Source organism: Gadus morhua, chromosome 12 (genome assembly GCF_902167405.1).
Source record: "Gadus morhua chromosome 12, gadMor3.0, whole genome shotgun sequence".
Taxonomy (NCBI): Eukaryota; Metazoa; Chordata; class Actinopteri; order Gadiformes; family Gadidae; genus Gadus; species Gadus morhua.
In genome coordinates this window covers 2350566-2377798 of record NC_044059.1, presented here as the reverse complement: position 1 = coordinate 2377798, position 27233 = coordinate 2350566, and the positions used below count along the sequence as shown (strand labels likewise).

Here is a 27233-nt window from a genome sequence, read left to right as displayed (position 1 = left end):
TTGTCTCAGGACCTTCCCTGTTTTGCAAATACCATTCAAACTCACGTCAATGATTCAGTTGAGCATATTTGAAGTTAAAGCAGCGGACCTGGCACTTTTTTCTACGAAATCCTTACCTAATATAAAAGACAGACACATTTTTATTCCTAAAACATCTGTATGATGAGACATCGAGGCATCAAGGCCCTGCCATGGCCTTCAACAAGTCATGTCGAGGACCACTCCTAGCTTCTGCTAGAGCATTTAGGTCTGCACATCATAAAATTCTGACGACCCTCTTTCCCAGACACCAGAGGTTTTGGCAGGTGTCCCGTACTTTCATGTTCTTCACGGTTGAAGGACGTGAAATTAATTTGTTACAAATCTGCAAAGGCGAGAGAATCGAGCATTGAGAATAAAAACATCAGTAATTCTGCACTCTGCGTGCTGTCAAAGGGCTCCACTTGTACATTACATCACAAGTTCTCCATCTTGGATGTCATGGCCTTAATAGCATGTCGGATTCCTTGCCATAGATTCTGTTAGTACAGAGACCCAGATCCAATTTGGCTTTACTGTGTAAAAGCAGTGTGCTATTGAGTTTCCCGGCAGCTATATTAAAACCGTATAGCCACGGTCACACGGCAGCCATCTACATGAAAGGAAATGCCATTAGCTCAGCAGGGTACCGTGCATTTCTGTGACCATCACCAACCCGTCCTCTCAAATGGTGTATTCCGGGGATTGGATTCAATGAGCTGGCTACCGCTGGCTTTTGATGTACTCGGAATCACGTTACTCAGAAACGGGATGTCCAGATGAGCACGGTCTGATCTCTTCACCGCAGGTCAGGTTGGTCAGTTCACTTTTGGACATGAACACACAGCTGCTGCTCACAACTTTCTACTGTAAAATGCATTACACGTCATCTGGGAAATTAAATAGGTCTTTGAAAACGTGAAACTGAAGAGCCAAAGAGGGTTGTCTTGCAGACTCTTACTTCAAAGCGCCAGTCGGCCCCTATCTTTTTTCCTCTCGCCTGTTTTGTTTCGAGGCTCGCTGTGTGTTTTGACTCTGCTTCTCCTCCCCCCCCTTTCCACTGCTCCCATCTCTAGTGTCACCTTTTGTCCTTTTTGTCCTCTCACTTTTTGTTTGAATGTTTGTACTGTCTGTATGTATTCCTTTCTTATTTGTAAAGAGTCTTTGAATATTTAGAAAAGCGCTATAAAAAACGGATCAATTATTATTATTAAAATCAAATCGAATTGGGTTCTCATAGTCGGATTAAGACCCTAGATTATACGATTGATAGTTGCATTAAGCATGCATGTAATCTTTAAATTCGATTTGAATAAGATTTTGGAATCGGATTTTGAAGACGATAGTCGTGTTGTTGTCGCCATTGGAAAACGAGAAATGGCGAGTTATTTAAAAGGTGTAGAAGAAGATGGAGGAAGCCGGTGTCGTGCCAATGTAGTTTCCACTATAAGAAGTGTATGCACGGCAGTGGCGGGCCATGCATTTCACACCTAGGCCTTCTCTGGTGTCCTACATTAACTAATCCACCTCTTAATGCCATTATTATGACTCCACGGCAATAGAAACCATCAATATTACACAGAAATGCAGTATAACAGGGCGTTGCATCACAGACAGGTATCTCAGAAAGAATGCCATTACTAAACCAAGAAACCCAATTAGTGTTAATTAATGTTAATAAGTCTATTTTCACTGTAGCCACAGCTGCCACACGTACATCATCTCTAGCAGAAACGTCAATTTTGATTACGAGTTTGATTACACTGTTGTACAGTTTATCTTTGCGTTTCAGTTCCAACAATTAGTCCCTTTATATCGCCATGGAGAGGCTAATGCTGAAACTCGAGTCAGTCCATTTGTGTTTCTGGAGTAAGTTTTAATTCTTAATTAATTAAAGGGAATCGCTTTATTTATTTATTCATTATTCGCTTTATTTTACTTTGTGCCGTAGCTATCGATGCTTTGCTGGCTCTGACTAGTACCCCTCTGACCATCCAAACAAAGGACGTTAAAATGCAGACGTCACTGGACGCCTGCTAGATGGCCTCGCCGAGGCCGCCTCGTCAGTGATTCTGATAGTGTTTAGGCCAGCAGAGAAGGCCTTGCTGGGCCTGACAGCCCACCACTGATCCACGGCCACGGGAGCGAGAATACATTCAGTGCAAGTGGAAATACACACTATGCTTCGATTTCACCCAATGCTGAATTAAAAGTACCGTATTTTCCGGACTATACGTCGCTCCCGAGTATTAGTCGCATCAGTCAAAAAATGCTCCATGACGAGGAAAAAAACATACATACGTCGCATCGGTATATAAGTCACATTTATTTTTAAACATTTAAACAAGAACGTTTAGTCTGGAGAGACTGAATAAAATTGCAATAGCAATATAGGCTATATATAAACATAACAAGCCAAAAAGTTCCCGACTTCAGTCTGCATCACCAAATCCATCGAAATCTTCGTTCTCGGTGTCGCTTCTGAACAATTCCGCCATCTCCGGAGGAAGATGAAGCGCCGTCTCCTCTTCTGCTGGGCTGTCATCAGACTCACCATCAGCGTCAGTTCCAGTTAGTGCGGCCTTTCTGAATCCTGACAGGATGGTTTCGGTTGTCACTGAAGTCCATGCTTTGTCGATCCATCCGACAACTTGCTGGAAGGTTGCATGTCGCATCCTCCCGGTTGCCGTGAAGCTGTGCTCTCCATCCACCATCCACGTCTCCCACAGGTGACGTAAGACAGCCTTAAAACTGCGGTTCACTGAGATGTCGAGTGGCTGGAGTATTTTAGTTAAGCCTCCAGGTATGATGGCAGGTATGGAGTTGCAAGCTTTGATTTTGTTTTTAATCTGTGCTGTTGTGTGTGCTCGCATAATGTCCATCACAAGTAGGGCTTTGCGTGTTTTAAAGAAGCCATCAGGACGTTTAGAGAAGCACTTTGTTAACCTCAAGTTCATCTTTTCTTCATCCATCCACCCTTTCTGGTTTGTGGTCACGACAACAGTGGAGGGGAATTCAGTTTTCGGCATGGTCTTCCGTTTGAAAATGACCATCGGTGGCAACTTTGAACCATCTCCACAGCATGCGAGCACCACCGTGAAGTGCGACCTCTCATGACCTGTTGTCACTATGCTCACACTTTTTTGCCCCTTCTCTTCAACACTTCGATTCATGGGGATGTCAAACGTGAGGGGGACCTCGTCCATGTTAACTATATGGTCCGGTAACACATTGTGTGTATTTACCTGCTCTTCAATGAAAGCACGGAAACTGTCAATCTGGGCTTGAAAGTTCGGTGGCAGTTTCTGACACACCGTGGTCCGTGCTCTGATAGACAGGTGGTTGCGTTGCATGAAGCGATAGCAACAAGATGGACCGCCAGCAAAATCAGTGATATTCATCTCCTTGGCAACTACCTGGGCATGGAGACGCAACTGCACCGTTGATAAGCCCCGGCCAGCAGCACGCTGTTCAATGACCCATCTGTGGACTCGTTCCTCCAGCTCTGGCCATCTGGCTTTCAGCCCCCGGTTAGCTTTCTTTGTTTTTTTCATCGCAATTAGAGTTTCCTCGGCTTTTCGCCAGTCCCGGACAAGTTTTTCACTCACCCCAAACTTTCTTTCTGTTGCTCGATTGCCGTTTTCGGCTGCATACTTTATAATCTGCAGTTTAAATTGTGCAGTATAGCTTTTTCTTTTTGGCGGCATTTTATTTTGTGTTCTCTTTTGTTTTGTCTACGGTCTAGTTTATTTATAATTTATTCGGTGGTGCAGTAGGCTTGCAGCGTTCAGTTGTAGGCCTAATGAATGATGGTGCCATCTTGCGGCCGAAGATTATGTACGCACAATTTTGGCATATAAGTCGCTTCGAAATATAAGTCGCAGGGCAAGCCAAACTACAAAAAAAACGCGACTTATAGTCCGGAAAATACGGTACATGTTTTTCTAAATATTGCTCATCAACGAGGTTGTAAAGTAGTAACTTCAGGCACATCTGTCAAAATAAGTGTTGTTTCTTCCAACGTGTTTACGATCTTTATTTATTCATTGCGCCGCGGCCGAACTTACGGGGATATTCTCTGATATTATGAATCTTAAAGACTGCGTCTGGCTCTCCGACTCTCTGGTACTTCCACAACAAGTAAAGACCCGCATTTGGGGTTATCTCGGCTATGGTTGAGGAGGAATTGGGGGAAAGGAACTTTGGCTTCGACTCTCTGAAGTCCAGATTGAACCGTGACACGGAGGAGAAAGGGTTTGTTTGCCGAATGTGGACTCCCGCCGGAGGAGCTCCGCTGCCGGTGGAGCTCCGCCGCCGGACTCCCTGCCAGGCAGACGCATGGCAGACAACATTGAAATGTGTTAATAGGCTAGAGAAAAGTAATTTTGCGTGTTATTATTGATTCAGATCTTAGATTATTGGAGGTGATCCACAAAAGCCTATATGGTTGGAAACAATAGTATGTCAGAGCATAGGGTTTATTTATCTTTTAATAAAGTGACCTCAACTAGTGGGCTGTAGGACCAATGGGAATTTTAGAGGGTTATTGAGGGGTCGGAACAATGGAGTGTAGGAGTAATGAGATGGACCTGAACTTACAGCTGTCTACTGAAAAAATCTTTCTCGATGCCGCTTGAGTTTGTTGTCGCTGGTGACGTAAAGAGGCCAGCCGGTGGCTGTATTACCACTAGTTGAAATGGGTACAGTGCCACCTATCGTACCGGGGTAGGACATGCTTTGGCCAATGATACGATTTTCTGACTGCCATGTATACTCGGACAATTGCAGTTGTCCAATTGAGGAGCATAGTTTAACTATGGCTTTAAACTGATTAAACTGTGCATGTCAACGTACTGCTTGAGACAAAGCGCACAGGCACATAGACCTCGAGATTCAAGGTTCTTTATTGGCATGGAAGACGTACATTTACATTGCCAAAGCATAACAAGTAAAATGATTCAACATAGGATACAAATATAGGTAAAATATATATTTATTTTATAAATTCAATCGTCTGGTAAGGATGCCCACTGGGCGCCTTCCTTTGGAGGTGTTTCAGGCACGTCCAGTGGGGAGGAGACCTCGGGGAAGACCCAGGACTAGGTGGAGAGATTATATCTCAACACTGGCCTGGGAACGCCTCGGTATCCCCCCGTCAGAGTTGGTCAATGTGGCCCGGGAAAGGGAAGTCTGGGGCCCCCTGCTTGAGCTGCTCCCCCCGCGACCCGACCCCGGATAAGCTGACGAAAATGAGATGAGATGAGACATTCAATCGTAACATCGTAAAGTACAATATACTACAACTGGGTAATGCTAAGGTCCTTGTTATAAACCCAAGGTAATAAGACCCTTATTATATGCTTACTAACATTAATTTGTGTTAATACGACTAAGTAGCTAAATAACATAATAAACATGTTTACTGTGAGATTATAAGACTTTTATAAGCACTTATAAGAAACTTTTTGATTGCTTCATAACATTAACTATGTCTTTCTAACTAACCTTTACGAATCATTTTTTGTTGCTTTATGATGGTAACAACAGCTTTATTATTAATTTATTAGCAGTAAATTATGCTCTATGGAACAATGCTTATGAAGGTTACTAAATCCTTTTTAAACTAATTATGCATTTTGCAGATATTGATCTAAGGCGGGAACAATGCTTATTATGGTTAATAGTAACAATAACAATAACAGTAATTTCCCTCGGGATAAATAAAGCATCTTGAATCTTGAATCTTGAATAGGTCCTTTATTAAACAGTTAATCATGCATTTTGTATGAACGGGATCTAAAGCGGGAACAATGCTTATTAACAATAATAAGTCCTTTAATATACACTTATTAACAGTTAATGAGTACTATATGTTGTCATAAAATGTGAAATAAACAAACTACATATACTATTAATAAATTGTTATGGCGTTGAAGCACAAAAACACACTTTAAGACAGCTCTTTTGAAATATATATATTTCACTTTTAAAATCTTAAATGAAAAATATTTTTGAACATATACATTTAAATAAAACGAACTCAGACGAATCCGACATCTCCATGGCTTCAGGGGAGGGGAAATACAACACAAAGAACATTGACCACAATAGACAGTTAGCTGACAGTTTACACTAAGCAATTAAGCCGTTTAGACATGGATTTGTGACACAACTTTTAGAATTAGATACGTTTTGTTACCTAGTTTCATATGATAGCATTAGCTAAACGTTAGCTCAAAAAATAAGGACGGCAAAAATTCTGAAAGAAAGTAATGTAAGCCAAAAAATTTGCTAGCAAACAACTATCTAGCTAGAACCAGCTAACGTTACTATAGCATTACATTCTTAAACTTACCAGAAGAGTCATTCTCCAGTTCGGACCTCTTCCTCTTATCCATGTTTTCTGTGCTTGTGTCTGGTTTTTTTTTTCTCCACACATCTGGGGCCTCATTACAGAAACTTCCTAACTCTGAAATCCTATCCTATCTTGAGATAGGAAGGCATTTAGGGGTTTTGATATTACAGAAGGAGGTTTCCTAACTTAACTTAGGAAGAAATCCTATCTTATCTTAAGATAGGAATTTAGCCATTACAGAACTATCCTAGGGTAGTTCTGTAATGGAACTACCCTAGGATAGGGTTAGGAATTTCTTAAGTTAGGATCCCTTAGTTAGGTGGCCATACACCCTGTCCTAAATTCAAAATAACTGTCAATAACAAAAGAAAATGGTAGCAGCACTGCTAGTAGGTCTGTATGACAATGAAGATGAGGAACATCACAACAGATGTACATTGGTATTTTAATTTCATTTTTTCGCCTGCAAAGACATTTAATTTTGAATTAGGCGGAAGAATTACTTTACTACTTTATTACTACCTCTTCTTGTTCTCTCTACCAATACCCGCAATGACCGTAGTACTAGGCCTAAAAAAAAAAAAGTTTGGTTCCTGTTGGTTGTCAGTTGAGGTCATGGGTAGGTAGGGAATTTATTTTTTTTTTTTTTTTTTTTTTTTCCAGCGGCAGCAAATGATAGGTAGGTTGTTTTAATTTAAAAACGAGAAAATTCGCTCATCCTTGTACAGAATGAAGAGGTGCTGTACAAAAACGTAATTATAGTATGCATCAGTTATTATTATTATTATTACTATTTATTCTTTTAAAGCTCATAAAATAATTTGGGTCGCACATAAATTGACAGGGTCGCTCGGAAACGGGAACCGAACAAATGTATTTTTTAGGCCCTAGTGCTACTAGCTTGCCGTCATTAACAAAGAACCTCAACAGTCTCTGTTAACGTTAAAAGTAACTCATTCTATCAATCTCATGCACACTATGAGTGCAGAAACAGACATAACCTGACGATTGCCGATCGAAAAATCTGATTGAAAGAACAGCTGGATTAGCTAAATTAAGATAAAATAGGATGCCAAAAATAAGATGGGAAACGGCCAACAGGTTAGGGACTGCTTCTGTAATAGGAAATTAGGATTATTCCTATCTTTGAGTCCCTCACTTAAATTACGATGAGAAATTAGGATTTTTTCTGTAATGAGGCCCTGGTTTCCGACGATTCCGACATTTTCTCCAAACGTTCGTCCAACACTTTGGAGTTCGTCAAGCATAGGCATGAAGCCATCAGCCACTTGCATAAACAGAACTTCTGGTATAAAATTACCAAAAGCCTTTAAAGGATCTGATATGAGGCACAAAACAAATCACACTCACTCAACATGTGCGTTAGTAAGACTCAATAAATAGGTTTGAATTATTTATTAACAACTATAAGATACTCATAAGACTATTATTAATGTTATTAAGCATCAATAAATAGTTAACAAGTTTCTTATAAGTGCTTATAAAAGTCTTATAATCTCACAGTAAACATGTTTATTATGTTATAAACAATTATAGATAGGCTTATTAACACCAATAAATGTCAATAAGCATATAATAAGGGTCTTATTACCTATTAACTAAGGCTTATTACACAACCCAGGCTCACAGAAATATGTGACACTGTCATGTCATTTAATCTATTCATTCGTGATCTGGGACACATAATTTAAATTTTCTTGCCAAAAGCTCAAATTTCGAACAATATGACAGCTTTTGGCCACCCGTTTCTACTTTCACCTTTAATTCTGAGAAATTGTGACAATGCTCTGTAGGCAAACCGCGGCAAATCTCTCTCTCTCTGTCTATAACTCAGTGTTGGAGTGGAAACGGCTCTGGACTTTCTTTAAACTATTGTTCCACCCACAGATGCATGCCAGGGTAGAGAAAAAATAGGGGGATAGAGAGAGAGAGCAATGAAAACTAGAAAATGCATTTCCTGTGCTGTAGTGCTGTAGTGCTGTACACTTTTGAACAAAAGTTCAAAAGTCTAAATGGGGTAAACAATGTAAACATGCACACCATTTAAGAAACATGTAAATGGTTGGAAACAAATAAAGTGACAGTTGAAGCTAGCAGTTAAAGCGCAAAGTATTGCTAAAAATGCAGAAATGTTCAATTTATTGAACTGAAGATTCTGAAAGGTCAAATGTATTGCCCTGCACTGCTGAAAAATCTGAAAGGGCAAATGTATTGCAGTGCACAGTGCACCTGGAAGCTGAAGTTAAAAACTGGCGCTTACCTGAGGAAACAAAGCCGGTTACAAAAGCTGGAAGCTAAACTTATACTGTCAAAGCAGGAAGATAGTAGTAGTAGTAGTGGTACTGCCTGTTGTAGTAATAATAGTAATTGACTGTTAGTAGTAGCTAAAGTAGTAGTAGTAGTAGCTGAAGTAGTAGTAGTAGTAGCTGAAGTAGAAGAAGGTAGCTGAAGTAGAAGTAGTATAGTAGTAGCTGTAGTAGAAGTAGTAGTAGTAGTCGCTGAAGTAGTAGTAGTAGCTGAAGTTATAGTGGTACTAGCTGCACAAACAAAATTCCTTATGAAAGGTATTAAATTGATTGATGTTTGTAGAAAGTATTATAATAATCCCGCCAGTGTCTTTTTTTTAAAACCAGCCAAAATTGTATGAACTCGCCTAATGCTCATTTTTCCAGCCTAACGTTATTTGAAGCAGTTTAATTGGGCTGGAAAAATCACCCTATCTGGCAACACTGCCTGAATGCTGTAAAAAGTAGTCCAATTGAGCGAGAAAAACTGCCCAATCTGCCAACACTGCCTGCACGTCCTCGTGCTCTAACCTCAGCGTAAATCAACTGAAAACAAGCCGACAAGGAACTTAAACTGTGATTTTGAAAAAAAAAAATTGTGTTGATTTGTTAAACCTTTGAACGAAGGTTAACGATAAAATATTGTCCAAGTTACAAAGTCTGAGTAGTAAGTGTCTGAGAATGGGCTGACGGCTCCGCCATCCTCCCATTGTAAAAAAATAGTATTTTAAAAGTAGAATATCTTAAAAAGTATAAAATATTTGAAATTAACCGCAAGATTCCAAGCTAATCTGAACATTTTAAAATTGGAATGGAGTCTCTAGGTGAAAAATTGAGGAAGGAGTTAGTTCCCAAAGTTTGTAGAGAATAATAAAGAAGAAAGAAAGAATAAAACTTAAGAACAATAGTTGAGCACTGCCTGCAGCACTCACCTAACGAGACGAGGGAGAGACTTTTCAGCCCCTCTTCAAGCAAAGGATGTAAGTAATTAAAAATGATTCTTGGTGTAGCCACAGTGGGCCCATGGAGGGAAGGCTGAAGCTGGGAGGACACAATGATCAATCAAGTGACTGAGCGTGAACGACAGAAATCATCAGAAAAAGTCACCAGGATATAACCTAGGTCCTCCCTCCGGGTAACCCCCCAATACCCCATTGTGAGCTCTGGGTCAGTTCACCAGCTCGCAGGAGTGAAGGCAGGCCTCAGGAGAGACCTTAATTACATAATGTGAAAGCTCCTACATCGCTCACACTCACCACACCAACCAGCCTGGCTCCAGGCATACCCCCCCCCCCCCTAGCCTGCATAACAGCGCATTAGATGCTAAAGTGTAACCACTGTACGACTGTAGATCTCTTGACCTCAGTCGCTCCATTTTTTCCACACAACTTTCCCCCTCTTCACATAAATTTTCCTACATCGACCCCCTGCAATTTTTCCTCATTTTGGACTGGTTTTTTTTTCTTCGGTTTAAACGTTCAGCAGCACCATATTTAGATTTAGCTCTTGGTTTTTTGTTCATACACCTCGTTCCTTGAGGAGGGACCATTTTGCTATAAACCTTCTGGTTGCTCTCTGCTGATGTACAGTCCAACCACATGTGCCGTTGACCGGGCTGTGAGGGATTGCCAATGACAAGAATACCAAGCATGAGGAAGGCCGAGACCAACAACGTGCGTCGCGGCGTACGTCGTTGGTCACTGTGTATTTTGCGGTGTACCTAAATGATGTATTTTATATATTAAATATAGCCTATTTGTTTTGTTCAATGTCATGAAGTCTAATGAGATACAAGGATAAGAAAAAGGATAAGGAAAGATACAAAGTTCTTAGTTGCATATAGTTTTAATCGAGTAAAACCGCAGGTTAACAGTGTGGGCGTCTCTTTTATCAAGAGTCTGATCCCTTTTAAAGTCAGATTTGTTTTTACTCTTTGGTCCAACTTATTGATGCAATTGGCCTCTTCCATTTGAACATTTTAGTATGATTTAGTACGATAGTATGACAATTATAGGACCAAAGCGTCGTAACGCTTCTATGGTCGCAGCGCTTTTTAATCAGCCAGCCAGTCTGAGCCAGCGGCCAGTCGCAGCCAGCAAGCCGACACCAGCCAGGCACTCATACTAAAATGTGCGGTAACACTTTATTTGAAGGTGTCTATATAAGAGTGACATGACACTGTCACAACTATGACATAACACTGTCATGAACTTGTCATAAACCTTATGAAGATGTCATAAACGTTTATGACATTGACATTAAGTTGACATTGTTTGGGTTGTCTGGATTATGACCTTAATCAAAGTGACATTAGGCAAGGCGGGGCAAGGCAACTTTATTTATATAGCACTTTTCATACACAAGGCAGACTCAAAGTGCTTCACATATAAACATTGTCATACAATAAAATAAAATAATAGATAAGCAAAAGAAAACATATGAAAAAATGAGTAAAATAGAAAGTGCAATGTATTTAAGATCAGATCAACAGTCTCTCTGGTATCCGCGTCGGGACTCCAACCCGACCTAAAGGAATTTGGTACCCACGTCGGGACACCAACCCGACCTAAAGGAACGTGGTACTTTCTCTGGGACTCCAACCCGGATTATAGTAACTCTAACCACAAACCAAAGGCCTTATTCTGGGACTCCAACCCAGAAAAACGTCAGGACTCTAACCCAGACAGAACTCAGGTCTTTCTCTGGGACTCCAACCCGACCTAAGGAACATGGTCCTTTCTCTCGGACTCCTACCCAGATTCTAGGACTCTAACCCAGACAGAACTTGGGTCTCAAACCCTTATCCTTCCTCTCTGGTATCAGATCATGTACCTTTCTGGTAAAAATAGAAAATAAAGGGAAAGTTAAAAAGGCATTTTAGTAAAATAAAGGAAAAGTAAATAAAAGTGATATTTAAGATTTTGCAGAAAGCTAAAGCAAACATAAAAGTCTTGAATCTTGTTTTAAAGGTGCTCAGAGTTGGGGCAAGTCTTAAATCCTCAGGGAGTTTATTCAAGCTATTTGTTGCATAGTAACTAAATCCTGCTTTCCCATGTTTCGTGTTTACTCTGGGGATAATTAACAGATTGATCTCAGAAGATCTCAGTGCTCTAGAAGGCTTATGTGGAAGCATATCAGTTAAATATTTCGGGCCTAAACCATGTAGGGATTTATAGGTTAGCAACATGATTTTATAGGTTAGCATCATGATCAAGAAGTTGTCTTGATCATGACAAGTTGACAATAATCAAAGTGACATTACCAGAAGTTGTCTTGGTCATGACAAGTTGACATTCAATTTGTTTCGGATGTCTTTATAATGACAACTTGACATTAACCAGGATTCCATTACCAGAGGATGTCTCATGACATAAACAGAAAATGCACCGCTTTTTTGTATTCATGAAATGTTGACATAATGATTATTATAATTAGACATGCAAGGTTACAGACCAATTCTAGCACTTGGTCAGATAGATGTGCGACAGGATATTTCACAAAAGTGTTTGTCATGACACCGTTTTGACAATGTAATGAATAAATTCTTTGACCACAAGTAAAGAAGTACCATTTTGATTTCTCATTAAGATATTATGAAGGATAGACTGGCTGTCATGACACCATTATGACAGTGTAACAAATAAATTGGTTGGCGCTGTGTGCAGACCAAGTAGGACTGGACCACAAGGGAGGCTGGCCGTTCACATTTATTTAGATCTTCATGAGCTGCGTTGCTGGGTTGCGCTGTGAGGAAGAAAAACTGTCACTGAGCATCAGTGTTGCCACAGTTACCTTGAAAAAGTAATCTGATTACTGATTACTAGTTGCTCCTTAAAATAGTAACATAGTTACTTTACATTTACATTTAGGGCATTTAGCAGACGCTTTTATCCAAAGCGACTTACAATAAGTACATTTGTCATAAGAAGTGCAACAATATATCGCTGTCTGTACAGTAAGGATGTTCATGGAACCAAGTGCAAGTACAACAATCGCTAGGCTAACCAATTTCCCGTGTTACAGCAATGATAGCAGCTACTGCAGTTGCTACACAGTTAAGTACTATAATACAATACAACACAATACAATACAATGTACAATGGTGGCCAGAAGGGGGAGGGTGGCTATGCAGAGTCGAGGTGCACTCTGAACAGGTGAGTCTTGAATCTTTTTCGGAAGATAGTGAGCGACTCTGCGGTCCTGAGAACGGCAGGGAGCTCGTTCCACCACTGAGGTCCCAAAACCGAGAAAAGTTGTGACTTTGCTGATCGACCTTTGCTGGCTCTTAGCAATGGCGGTATCAGACGTCCAGCTGAGGTAGTTGAGTGGAGGGATCGAGCTGAGGTGTGTGGCTTTACCAATGCTTGGAAGTAGGCAGGGGCAGTTCCATCGACTAGCTTGTATGCCAGTACCATCGTCTTAAATTTGATGAGAGCAACTACACATGGGAGAATTTTATTTTGTAATCAGACTTTACTGATTACTTGATTTTAAAAGTAACTAAGTTAGATTACAAATTACTTTATTAGTTACATTTAGCTGCGACAACACCCCCTGCCTCTGGAGAGTCAAGGTCGACACTCACCTCGGATATATTGAAGTCTTTGGAGACTTACGCTTCACTCGCACAAGCACTCTCACACAAACAGACAGACAGAAAGACAGACACAAACACACCACTCAATCGCACTCAACGCCAATCGGTGATCCGGTAAAAAAATAGTAACGCACAGTGACTTTGATGAGTAATTTTAATCTGATTAAAACCTTCTGGTTGCCCCCGTGTTACATTACTCGTTAGATTACTCGTTACTGAAAAAAGTGGTCAGAGGCCAGTAACGCGTTACTGGCATCACTGCTGAGCATCTAGTACACCGTACACGGGCCAGCATTCCCCTCCTAGCAAACAAACACATGGGGAAACCCTGTAGGACTCGGACGCACGTGTATGCATACAACTCCTAAAATCTGCCTTTGCAAAATGTAGGTTGAAATGACAGCGCTGCTACATGTTCACAGCCTTAATTCTCACACCTTAAGTTGCACATTACACATTTTCAGTGTCTACAAAACAACTAACATGCTCAAATATGACGACAAAACCAGCAACATCCCACACCTCAGTTATGTTGGCGCAGACTGAGCTTCGCTCTGCATAAGCGTTGCAAATCACAGACTTTTCTTAAAGCGACGTACAGATATATTGCATATACATTAACATTGGAGTTATTATTTTTTTGTGATTTGTTACCCTTACTGACTGGAGATCAATAATATTTGTATTTATTTTTCTTTCACAATTGAATAGTTAAATAAAGATGTTATAATAGGCCTGACCTAAAGGAAAGAGCAGTTTATGCATTGATTGCTTCACTGTTGTGTTGGTCATACTTGGTAATGATTTATTGCTTTTTTAGTGAATAATACAGAGCATAAGGAACTTTGGAAAAAAATATTAAACACAAAATACTAGCAATCGTATTAATGATATTGGTCGAAATAATCGCAATTAGATTATTTCCTCAAATCGTTTAGCCCTAACATAGCATAAACATATACTGACTTCATGATAATCTGTATTTGGTGAAGTTTCAACAAAAACAAAGACATGTCATTTCACCCTGGTTTCATACACCCCCCTCTGATATTCACCAACATCATGAGTAAATGATTTATTCTCAGGCTTACAAAGAGTCTATCGCTGACACAACCTGGCACAAATGAAAGATGGACTTAGTCCACCTAGTCAACTTGAAAGTTATATACAAGGTTCAGGAAAGAAAGAGGTAGATCAAAATCTCTATGTTTCCCTTAGTTTAATTTGACGCCTTGTACGTCACACAACATTTGGCCAAAAATACTTAGTCCATAGACATTTTTAATTAGTCGAATTGACCAATTTATTACCATTTATTTATTATTTATTAACATCAATTTATTACTATATTAACAATGAATTGCTCTCTAACCTTGGACATCCAAATATAATAATTATTATGTAAACAATTCATGAATGCAAAAAGAGGTACATTTTCTGTTCATGTCAAGTTGTCATGACAGAGACATCCTCTGTTAATGCCATCCTGGTTAATGTCAAGTAGTCATTATAACGACATCCCAAATATATTGAATGTCGAGATTTCAAACCCAGACTTTTCAGGTTTGAATTATTGCAGGATTCTGATCACATAGAAGTAGATCAGGGATCGGCAAATTTCATGATAAAGAGTGCTAGTTCTAAATAAGAACAAAATATTTGTATATATATATATATATCTGTATGTTTATTGAACCAACATACATTAAAGGGGACCTATTATGCTCTTTCGACTTTTATGACCTATAAACGTTGTTATAATGATTGATAGTCATGTTTAACCATACTAAAGCGTCAAATAATGACGTGCATGCATTTCGACGTATTCCCTGCTGACAGTCTGGGGTGGCTGTCACACACTCGGGACAACGATTGCGATTCACTTGTTCACATTTCCGGGAAACATATACGTAGACGTACTCCTGCCACGCCCCCATATGCCTGGTCAAATCTGCCCGCGCGAGCGTTCCAAAGAAGGTAACCAATCACAACGGAGTTGGTTGGCAGGAGGGGGGCGAGGGGGCGGAGAAGGACGAAACGGAGCGTTGACAGAGAAGGCTGAAAGCGCACAGATGAGAGGAAGAGCTTCCCGAAAATCTACATCGTTTTTTGTGTATGGTTAAACATGACTAACAATCATTATAACAACGTTTATAGTTCATAAAAGTCGAAAAGCATAATAGGTCCCCTTTAATTAATTTCCATGCTCAAATGCATTTTTCCCATGTCTACACTCTTAAACGACAAATACAAGAAGTTTGTTTTAAGAGAAACAACAAAAGCCACAGGAGTGATTAGTATTTTTTTCAGTGCAAAGGGCTCACATATATCATTCAATGATGGCACAAAACAAAAAAACAGTGGCCGAACATTAAGTGCAACAACTAGCATCATATTTAGTGCAGTTGTAGTAGTTGCAGTCAGTGGCGGTTCTAGACACATTTTACTAGGGGGGCCAAGGAGGGCCCAGTGTTTAACCAGAGGGGCACAAAAAAAAGGCAAACAATTATATTGAAAGATTATAAACTTTATTTTACTTTAAAATCATCAAACATTTAATCCGTACATGAGTTTATAACCTCAGCAGTCTGTATTTTTCTGTCAAACTATCTTAAATTGATGGAGCTTATGGCCTAAATCATAAAAATCATATAAACATTTGTTTTGTGCAAACGTGCAAGAGAGGTATGGCCATAAAAAATGAAAAATACAGTACAGGGTACAACATACAGTGTGTCAATGTGAAAAAACTCCATGGTACAATGAAGTGCAAAATAATGTGCCATTTCCCATTTATTTTATCAGTTTCAGTGTGGAGAAACTGTGTTCCCAAGAGGCTGAGCTTACAGGAAGGGTTAGAGCAATCTTGCACAGTCTAAAGAGCTCAAAGGAAACTTCCCTGTTCTACTGTTCTTTCCTCATTTCATGATAGCTGCTAGGGCTGGGCGATATGGACAAAATCTTATATCACGATATGAGTAATTTTATATCACGATATGGATATATATCACGATATGGTATTTTTGAAGTAAATTAAAATAATAAATGGCTTAAAATAACCATACTTCACATTTGATCAGTTTTTTCTTTTATTTTGAACTTGAATTTCCATGCTTACAAAGGAGTAAGTAGCGAACAATCTGTCATTAACTGCAGTGTCATATAGTGCAAACATCTTGTAAACATTGAACTGTTTTTTCAATACAAATAACATTTTTTTTTAAAGGTGTGCTTCACACCTTTAAAAAAAAAAAAAGTGCAGTGTAATATAAAATAAAAATCACAGCATCACACAAATATTTTAAATACTAATTATACACTTATAATATAAAGTTATGTGCTGTGCAAATAGCTGGTGGTAAAAATAGAACTGTTTCTTCAATACAAATGAGATTTTTTTTCAAGTTAACAGGTGAGTCTCACACCTGCCTTGCTTCAGTCAGTGCAGTGCAATATAATTTTTTTTAATTTTTAAAAAAAAAAAAAAAAATTCTCTCTCGATATAAACGATATGGCCCAATCTCTCCCGGTAGACACTTTCATATCGTCCACGGTATGATATCATCATATCGCCCAGCCCTGCTATTAGAAGAAAAAAAAACGTAGGGGCATGCATACGATTTTGTTGCATAACCATCCCTCCCTACTTAAGATGGGCAAATAAACCATTCTACTCTTGTCTCGAATGTATTTGTTATCCCAATGCAGCAGCCAAAACAGATTAAATTACCTGGTTAACATCACAACATTGTGTAGCCTAGACCTAGCAAGGAACTGACATTTGGATACTCGCTTCAGCTTTGATGAGTTTGCTTAGATATGATTAAGTTTCTAAATATATCGAGACCAGTCATTTACACACTTAATTCCATCATCAGTGTGAGGAACTACAGTAACACGCTTATGTGCAAGAACAACAAGTCACTTATGAAATGAAATCGTTTTGCTTAGCTTCGACTCTTGCAACAGGAGAAATCGTGTCTCCTTTCTCCAAGAGTAGTCACTGATCTCTCATTTACCGAGCAGCAGCAGCACGTTGTTTGGTTCCGCCGCTCTAATTTACCCGTGTAGAACGATGCATCGCATTAGTTCTGTAAAATCAGTAATATCATAATTGTTTTATTTGGTCAGCACGGGGGGGCCCAGGACATGTCTACAGGGGCACTGGCCCCCGTAGACCCCCGTGTAGAACCGCCATTGCTTGCAGTGGCGACTTAAGTTGAACTCTTTCATGACTGATATAGCTTCTAAGCAAACTAGACGGATGGGTTTGCCTTTCAGATTCAGTTGTGGTAATATATAAAAAAAGAAAACTTTTAAATTATCTGTGGGCTGCACTGAGTGAGTTTGCGGGCTGCCAGTTGCCCAACCCTGAATTAGATTAATTGCCTCATGAGATAAAACCTTCTGTTTAAAGAGGTGACCTCCTTGAGACATGCACTACGTGTTTAGTGACAACCTACCGATTCTCACATGGAGCCGCTGTGATACATGGACGTGAATCTTGATTCACTGTTGCTACTCACATTTCAATATAGTATCTACTGCAGTACATATGCATGATCTATACACTGGATGATATATGCACGCAATATTTGCATGCATTTGTAACTAGGATGGTTGGATAATGTTCTGCAAAGAAACACGTCATTACTTAATTACCCATGATTAAAAAACGACACAATGCGCCGCGATCGTTCTCAATTGTCGTCCCCTTATGAACACATTAATGAGACTCACTCTCTTTGTGCACTCTCATGAGAAACCTAATCTCAAATGAACCACGTTCACCCAGATAGTACTCCTTTGGTAAATTAAAGTCGTTTAATTTAGTATGAGAATCAAGAGGGAGAGAGACTATCAAGAGTTAAAAATAAAATTGGTTAACAATTCGTTAATATCTTTAACTGTACTACGTAAGATCGTAATCTTGAATAGATAGTCGTGGTTTCCTGATGTTCCTGTTTCCAGTTTCGGAATCAAAGCCAAAGAACTGAGTAGAAATTTGAACCTTTTCTCTGTTACTTTGCTTTCTTTGACATTAGACCCCATGTTCTAATCTAGCCTCTGTCATTGTATACCTTACTTGGCTCTCTTTTATTCTTCTATCAACTTTTTTTTCCCCATCTCAACGTCCCCTGTTTAGAAAACGGGGACGTTAGCCAAGCTGGTTACACTTGGCTAGCGGTGTGTTAGCCAAGCTAGCGGTGTGTGACACGCCGCCCTCCTCTCCTTGTAAACCAAACCATTCAAAGCCCCTGAACTTCTACAATGCATAGGAAAACTCAAATCTCCCCGGGACCTGGCTCATTGAAGAACACTAATACTGTTGTCAAGCGGTGAGCGACCCGGAACCAACTGCGAGTGGTTTCACATCCCTGGGGAAGTTTCTAGAACTGGTAATACTCAGAGAATGCCTTTTAAGATGTTATATGAAAAATGAGAACAGCAGTGCTGCCAACTTTCCAGGTTTGGAGTAAGATTACTTGTTTTGGGGGCGGAGAGACCCACATTTTACATATTGTTGGGTGTAGGGCCCATAACAATTATTGAACAGGGCCCTTAATGATCTGCTTACGCCACTGTCAACTTGGCATATTTTATGACAAGGTAAAGTTGACGTTGCCCGCGTTAAAAAGCTTGCTACCAAAATGACTGTGGGCTGAACGGAAAGTCCTTTAAAAATACTTTCCTTGCGTTAGGGGCAGTTCAACTACTGAAATCGGTAGGCTGAATAAGGCTGTTATGTTGATAAAATGGTCCAAACTTAGATAGGGCAGTGGTAGTCTGACAAAGCTTGCCATTTGCGGGTAGCATTTCTAAAATGCTGCTCATAAAGACAAAGGCTTGTGTTGCGAGCCAGCGGGCTACCCTCAAGAGTGCCTTGCTAACAGGTGCTGGGTGCTTGTTAATTTTGTGACACGCGACCACACAACACAGTCATTGCCCTCTTGCCACAGTACCCAACCAATGACAAATCATTACCCAATTAGCACGACCCCTGGTGTCAAGCAGGCCTGTTGATCCTCAAGCTGCCTTCCCTGCCTGGAAGGGTGTTTGCATTTAGGATTTTAAAGTTTAATACGTCATATTTGTGTAATTTGCAAGGCCATATCTTCTCATAGTTTTTTTTGATTGTGCAATCGTGCATCAGAATGAGTCTTTTTCATTTTCAATTCATAATGATACAAAACAAGTACTAAGAACAACAGTATTGGACTATTGCCCAGCTCTAGTGTGGAGTGAAACGTTGTCTTGCATTGAGACATGTCTTGCTTTCCTTCTGCTTAAGTAAATGCTTTTCATCCATCAAATCCAGCTTTCGTCATTACCATTGGACCAAAAAGTTAAAATCAAGGTCTCCAGATCTTTCCTCCGAAATGGGTTAGGCCTGTATCTATCTGTTTGTCAGCGTGCTTGTGTGTATGGTTAGGCCTGTGTGTGGGTGCGTATATATGCATGTGTGTGTTTGCTCACAGTGTCCTTCGATATCTGTCAGCACTTTGCTGACAGTCGCTGATTCATCCTGATCAGCGACCACAGTGTGTGTGTGTGTGTGTGTGTGTGTGTGTGTGTGTGTGTGTGTGTGTGTGTGTGTGTGTGTGTGTGTGTGTGTGTGTGTGTGTGTGTGTGTGTGTGTGTGTGCCAAAAAAAGTATAGTATACTGTGTTTATTTTAGATTTCATATCCACATGGTAGTCAGACTTCATCTCTTCTGCGACGTCTCATTCATTAGTAATCTGTGTATGGCCCCGGGCAGGAGCACGTGTCTCCTGCCGCTCTAATGAAAAGCAGAGGGCTGGGCTGTCGTCAGCTTCTAATACTGTTTCATTATGGCCACATGGCGCCGTGTGGAGCTCGCTGTTATACGGTACATTCAACAGCCTTCCATCTATACTGCCCTGCACACCCTTGACAGCTTCTTTAATGCCCTCGTCAAGTGCACCCAGGCCTGAGAGGCTGCAGTTTGTCTTGCTCATTGTGAGAGTTTATCTGCTGTGGCTATGGTTGGATTTTCAGTCCGTCTCAAGTATAGAAGTGGGGTCTATTTAAGTCTAGGCTACAATGTTAACCCTTAAGATGTGCACTTGCATACAAACAAAGTGAGGACAAGCATACTTGTGAATCTCGTTTACCCCACACTAGTAATGAATTTCCAGTAAAGTCACCCTCCCTCCCCCCCTCCCCCCTCTGTACCACCCAAGCCCCCAGGAACAGTGCATACTTCCGCAATCCACCAGTGCTACTGCTCAGTGGCCAAGCCTGGTATTGCAGCTGTTTAATGCCCTGTTTACACCTACCCGATAGTGGGCCCCGATGGTGCCCGATGGCTAAATCAGCAGCTATCGTTATAACATCGGCAAATAGCGTGGTTGCATCGGGAAACACAGTTACTCTTCCCGGGAACATCGTTAGACAACGGGAAGAAACGGGAAGAAATGCTCAATGATCGGGCAACAACGGCAAAGAACGAACATGTTTGTTAATTTTGGGTCTATCGGGGTAGAATCGGTTACCAGGTGTTGCTATGGGCTAATCGGCTATAATCGGGAATAGAACGGGAGTATAACGTAAGACATCGCAAATCGCTCGGGAGTTTTCCTGGGCACATCGGCTATATTCGTTAATCTTCCGCGCTTTATCGTGTTTTATCGTCTTTTATCGTCTTTATATCGGCAACCTCAACACACGAAAGACCCTCGAGAACCCAAGACAAATAACGATTGTGAGTGACCAGATTGTGTTAAGGAAGACCCTCAATCTGTCACTTGGGTATAAATAGGGGGTGATGGATGGATGTCCTACTTTTATAATTACAGGGTACTTCGCCCATTTAGAACCGGCGTTCTATTATTATAAAATCGCTATTGTAATATAAATAAATATATAAATAAATATCAGTCTAAACCAGTCTCCCCTTTGCCTTCTCCCGAAATGACGCCAAACGCGTCATTTGACGTGTTTGGCGTCATTCGAAATGACGTCAAATGAGGCCAAACGCACTTCGGGTGTCTTCCCTGGCATAAATCGTTATGTTATCGTTATAACATTGGGTATGTGTAAATGCTACCCCGATAAATTGATCCGATCATACATTTTTAGCCCGATGTCACCCGAATTACCCCGACTTCCACATCGGTGGTCCATCGGCCATTAGCGGCCATTAGCGGGATGGTGTAAACGGGGCATAAGCGGGCTGTGGACGGGTCCCTCGATTCAAGGGGCCCAGAAGTAGATATCTCCGTTCACTCCAATACAAGTGGGGACCAGGAATGTGTCTCCGCAAAAAATGAATGGATATCAATCAAAGGCTTATAATTATCTTTATGTCATGTACTAAAAAAAAATAAGTTTTCTCTTTTCAAAACGCAAAAGTGTTTTATTAGCGGTTTTATGTTATTCTTTTTTGCTGGAGAAGGAGGGGTGGGCAGCTGAAAGGAGTCGTAGTGAAACAAATGTTGTCCGGCCCGGCATTCGAGAGGGGTCCTAGTGCACGGCTCCGTTATCTTCTCATGTCCAAGGTTTTTCCTTTTACTTAACATGAATGACGTTGATGGTTTTCAGGCACTGTGGTGACTTTTTATCACTAAAAGTGTTTCAGTGATAAAGGGATTTTTAGACTGGTTCAGCTGCTGCTCAATGACTCTCACATTCCTCTGCTTGCGATCATTGCGATTCACCATTTATTGATCCATTTATTCAAAAGATCCAAAGACAAAAAACGGGTGCATTACGGTATAATTGTTATAATATTGTTAATAGCCTCATAAACATTTCAGTTGTATTAGTATTAAATTTTTCATTCGCTTGTTTAGCTATGTATGACAGTTAACAATGTTGGTGTAGGCCTATTACAAATATTCATGTGGGTAGGCTACTCAAACCTCGTTGCTAATCGATATGTAACCATTTATTTTTATAGAAATTTCTGATAGCATTTTTCGTAAATAGTTGGATGGAATCTGTTTCTTAAAGGCACCCAGTGCAACTTTCGAGGCTTAAAAATAAACATTCAATTTCTAGTCTTTTTTACACGTAGTAAGTTTCAATAACTCCATACCATTACATACCGACATTTAAGCAGCAAAGATGAGACGTCGGTTGTGTGGTGAGAACTGATACAAAATCGATAACAACAACAATGCCGCCATTTTCTTTATTTTTTGTAACCTACAATAAATAAAGCAGGCTTCCAGTCAATGGAAAAATGGCTTCTCCCCACCGGCGATTGTTGTTGTTTACGATTTTCTATCAGTTCTCACTACACAACGACGTCTCATCTTTGCTCCTTGAATGTCGATATGTAATGGTATGGAGTTATTGAAACTTACTACGTGTAAAAAAGACTAGAAATTTAATGTTTATTTTTCATTGAATGTTTACATAAAGTTGCACTGGGTGCCTTTAAGCAATAACATTGAACTGTATTGTTTTCTAGGCCAACATACTTTTACTATGTTGAACTTGTTGGTATTATATGTTATATGGAGCAATCTCATATTTATGAAGTTAACTTATGCTTCCATGGTCGGTAAACAATGCGACTGCGATTGCTCAGACCTCTCGCTAATGATGCTACAATGCTAACAATGCTAAAAAACAAGAATATTTCTGCTTCCGGTACGTCATGAACTAGGGCGTGGCTAGGTCTCCCCTGATGCGGAAGCATATCTCTCCTTGATGTTGCCCTGCGCCATTGAGCAGTTTAAATAGGAATGAATGGGCGCCATTTTGGTATCCGGTGTCCATTCTATAATATGTCCATGGTACCACCCCACCTCTGTATGTAGTTGTCATGGCAATGTTGGCTGACTGACCGCTCCCTCTGCCCTTTTTCTCAGGGTCGGACTTTCCCCAAGACCCCAGCGTGGATGCTACCAGTTCATGGAAGAGAACCAGTGATAATAAAGGTAAGGAAAGCTTGCATGAACACACACACACAAACACACACGCTGATGATGATGAAAGATCGTAGATCGATTTCAGCGGAATGAAAAAGGCAAGACTAAACAATAAACACACAGTTGAAAACAGAAACCTAGTGCCCATAGTGAAATTAATATACACATTCTAAGAGAGTAAAACAGATTTTAGAGGGTTTGGGAGTTACTAATGGAGGTGATGATGATGTTGATGTTATTTGGCTTGCGTGTTCTCAATGGTTGGCCTCACAATTCGCAAACAATTGCAAAAGAATCTTCTTATCTTCAAAACAGCAGAAAGTTTGTGCATGGGATTTTAGGTACAGGATTGAGGCTAGCGTTTGTTATCTGATGGATGACTGGTGATAGTGAAATTTTTTTGTGTCTTGAGGCAGGGACAGCCTTAATTGGCCCAGCATGAGATAGTATTCAGGTAGCTCGACGTTGATTATCAGAACAAATCAGCATAAGGAAGCGATCACAGGGAAAGGAACTCATTTTTATTGGAGCGACATCAGCGAATGATAAATAATGCTTCTCTGTCCATCTCTCTCTCTCTCTCTCTCTCTCTCTCTCTCTCTCTCTCTCTCTCTCTCTCTCTCTCTCCTTTAACCATAGCTGGCATGGCTACAATAAAGCCAATCACAATGTCTAAAAGTATGTTTAGTTAGCTGTGTCCAACATCAGGTTTCGAGATCTAAATCCTGCTGCATGTGTATTTGATGTTATATGAAGAGAACACTGCGTCAAAAGGGTTTATTGAAGGGATCTTGGATCTCTACTTCATTAAAACACACTATGTATTTTGTTTTTATTTTTTTGAGTTCAAATTCAGTTTTATTGTCAATTCCAACAAATGTACAAGACAAATAGAAATAGAAAAAACTGTTTCCCAGTATGGTGGAGCCGGCACGGACGCTGCGGTACCGTCTCCCAGGTGGCAGGGGGGGCTGGGGTCACCCATAATGCTGGTTGCTTTGCGGGTGAGGCGGGTTCCATAGATGTCCAGGAGGGAGGGTGGGACGCCGATGATCCGACCAGCAGCATTCACTGTGCGCTGCAGGGTCTTAAGGTTGGATGCAGTGCAGCTCCCATACACACAGTGATGCAGCTGGTCAGGGTGCTCTCGATGGTGCCTGGGACTTCTTGGCCAGTGATGTGGTGTTGGTTGTCCAGGAGACATCCTCACTAATGTGAATCACCAGTAACTTGGTGCTGCTCATGCTCTCTGTCTGAGAAAGCGTGAGTTCCCTATCATACATTTGTGTGTGTGTGTGTGTGTGTGTGTGTGTGTGTGTGTGTGTGTGTGTGTGTGTGTGTGTGTGTGTGTGTGTGTGTGTGTGTGTGTGTGTGTGTGTGTGTGTGCGTGCCACAATTAGTTTAGCTCAGCCCTGTGAGCATGGTGACAGTGACTACGCACTCACTGACAGAATAAGCCAGGTGATGACAGGGAACCATTGAGTTGTCCACCACAATAAGAGCGTTGGCGCGCGGCGGAGGGGTGGAGTTTCACTGCGGCCCTGATGTGCCAGATGCCTCCACTCCACACGAGACAATTAGGCAAACAGAATGTCTTTGTTGTCCATGTTTGGGGGGGACACCGGCCTACCTTGTCTCCAAGTTGTTCACCTCACCGCTCCACACTGCCCTCAATCCTCTCACTATTGGCATCTTCTCCTCTACTCTATGTTCTTCTCATCTCTTTCCTGTCAGGCTCCTCTTTCCTCAGTTTTATCCTATGTTGTTTTCTTCCGTCTCCCCACCAAAATCGGTTCTGCTTTGAGGTTTGAATAATTCAGTTATTGCTTTGTTTGCCACTCTCAGAGCCTCTCGGAAACTCTCTCTACTTTCTGTGCCCAATGAATTATAATAGTTGACTGAGAGCAATGTTTACGTTAAATGTTAACAAATCTGTGGTCCGTCCAACTATACATTGTATCAAAAGCAGCTAAATGTGCAGAGCAAACTTTGAGAAAAACAAATTAGACTGGCCCGTTATTTACCGTTTAACTCTACCTGTTGTAAATTTATTATTGTGCTCTCACTATGTTACATTCTCTCACTCTCTCTCACTCTCTCTGTCCAGTTCTAATTCAGTAGGTTTTCACATGTCCCCTCTCTCTCACTCCCTCTATCTGGTACTATTTTGGTAGGCTTGTATATATTCTTGTGGAGGGGCTCAGTGTTTTTATAGAAGGTGATGACTGGGAGTCTTGGAGGAGTAGGTCAGGTGGAACAAACATTTTTCCTTCCTTTAGACGCCCCGGCCCCCTCAAACACCCCCATGGAATGTCAAAGGGAAGATTGAGGAGGCTGTTGTTATGGATGGCCAGCAAGGGAGGGCTGGTGACGTAGGGTACATTAACAGAGGGATGTGAGAGGTTTGTGGATATGGTGGTGAACAAAGGCTTGGTGAGAAACGTTTGCATGTGTGTGGGTGTGTGCGTGCCTTTGCTAGGGAATGATTTGTCTTTTATTTCTGGAGCTTTGGCCAAAAGGAACTTGTTTGAGCTTATCAACTGACCTTGAGCTGTGAAAGAATGCCTGAAGTACAAAACAAACGCGTCTACAAGGGCGGCTAGAAGATAAACTGTATTCAGTAGACAGGTTTGGAGTAATTATGGGATTACTTTTTTTGGAGGAAGCGGGGAGGAGTCGTGTCATATTGTCCACACTTGTTAGTCACCCACCTCTGTAAAACAGTGCGTGCGTGCGTGCGTGCGTGCGTGCGTGCGTGCGTGCGTGCGTGCGTGCGTGCGTGCGTGTGTGTGTGTGTGCGTGTGTGTGTGTGTGTGTGTGTGTATGTGTAATGTGAGGATGTATATGCAGGTCTACGCGTCTCGCGGACACACATGTGGGACACACAGTACACATAACCCAACATGGCATGCTAACGGCAGGTGAGAGACCAGCCAAGCACAGAACCTTGAAACCATTATACAAGGATATTCAGGCTGGCTCACATTTGTTACATGTATCTGATTCATGCATTTGATTGTTTTCACCATTGCATAGGAAGCCGATCCCACCTTTTAACTCGCTTGGGTTGACGTTATGGATTTTTTAAGAACATATCGATGGTTAAATAAATTAATAAATTCCTCCCTCTCTGTCTCCCAATTTATTTCTCTCTCCCTCTCCCTCTCCCTTTCTTCTGAACCATAATGCACTTATTATTTATTCAAATGTCTTTCATGCGTTCTTTTGAATCCTGTTTTAACATCTTTTATTGATTATTTTAAATCCAGTTGTTAAATGTCATCATGCATATTTTCCCTTTTGAAATCTTTTATTTTATTGTCTGACTTGTTTTTATGTGAAGCACATTGAGTCTGCCTTGTGCATGAAATGTGCTACATAAATTAAGTTGACCTCTCTCTCTCTCTCTCTCTCTCTCTCTCTCTCTCTCTCTCTCCCCCCAGAGTACATCCAGCTGGATGCGCCCATGAACAACATCACCACGTCGCCGGGCCACACGGCTGAGCTGTTCTGCCGCGTGTCGGGTGACCCGCTGCCGGCCGTGCGCTGGCTGAAGAACGACGCGCCGGTGGTGCAAGAGCAGCGGCGAATCTCCTACCGGCCCACCATGTACGGCTCACGCCTGCGCATCCGTAACCTGGACACCACCGACACAGGCTACTTTCAGTGTGTGGCCACCAACAGCCAGGGCTCGGTGTCCACCACTGGTGTGCTCTTCGTCAAGTTCGGTAAGAGAGTTTCTCTGTGAACTGGTCGTGGGATGCAAAGATCTAGAAGATTATTTCATAAAAATGTATGGCAGGGGAAGACTTGTTTTAGTCTCCAAGACTAAAATGCTTCCTCTAGGAAGTAATTTTTTAAAGCGTCAGTTAAGTCTGTTGCTAGATAGGGGATAAATATTGTACTGGCTGTGAAAAAAGAATAAAGAATACTCAATATAAATTATATTAATATACCCCATGTGTTCATTTTCAGATCCTCTGCCCACACTTCTGCCAGGAAGGCCTTCAGCGTGAGTGTCTGGTCTTCTTTCTGTTCCCCTCAAACTGTTCTGT

At 41.0% G+C, this 27233-nt stretch overlaps 1 protein-coding gene across 1 annotated transcript in view; it reads left to right on the top strand.

The window, feature by feature from the left end:
* The window catches only part of ror1 (receptor tyrosine kinase-like orphan receptor 1), a 148478-nt gene that overhangs the window by 86342 nt on the left and 34903 nt on the right, over positions 1-27233 (top strand). Inside the window, exons 2-4 of the mRNA XM_030371920.1 lie at positions 23119-23187; positions 26622-26906; positions 27154-27190. Of these exons, the coding sequence (XP_030227780.1) occupies positions 23119-23187; positions 26622-26906; positions 27154-27190 (391 nt within the window). The remainder of the gene's footprint in view (positions 1-23118; positions 23188-26621; positions 26907-27153; positions 27191-27233) is intronic.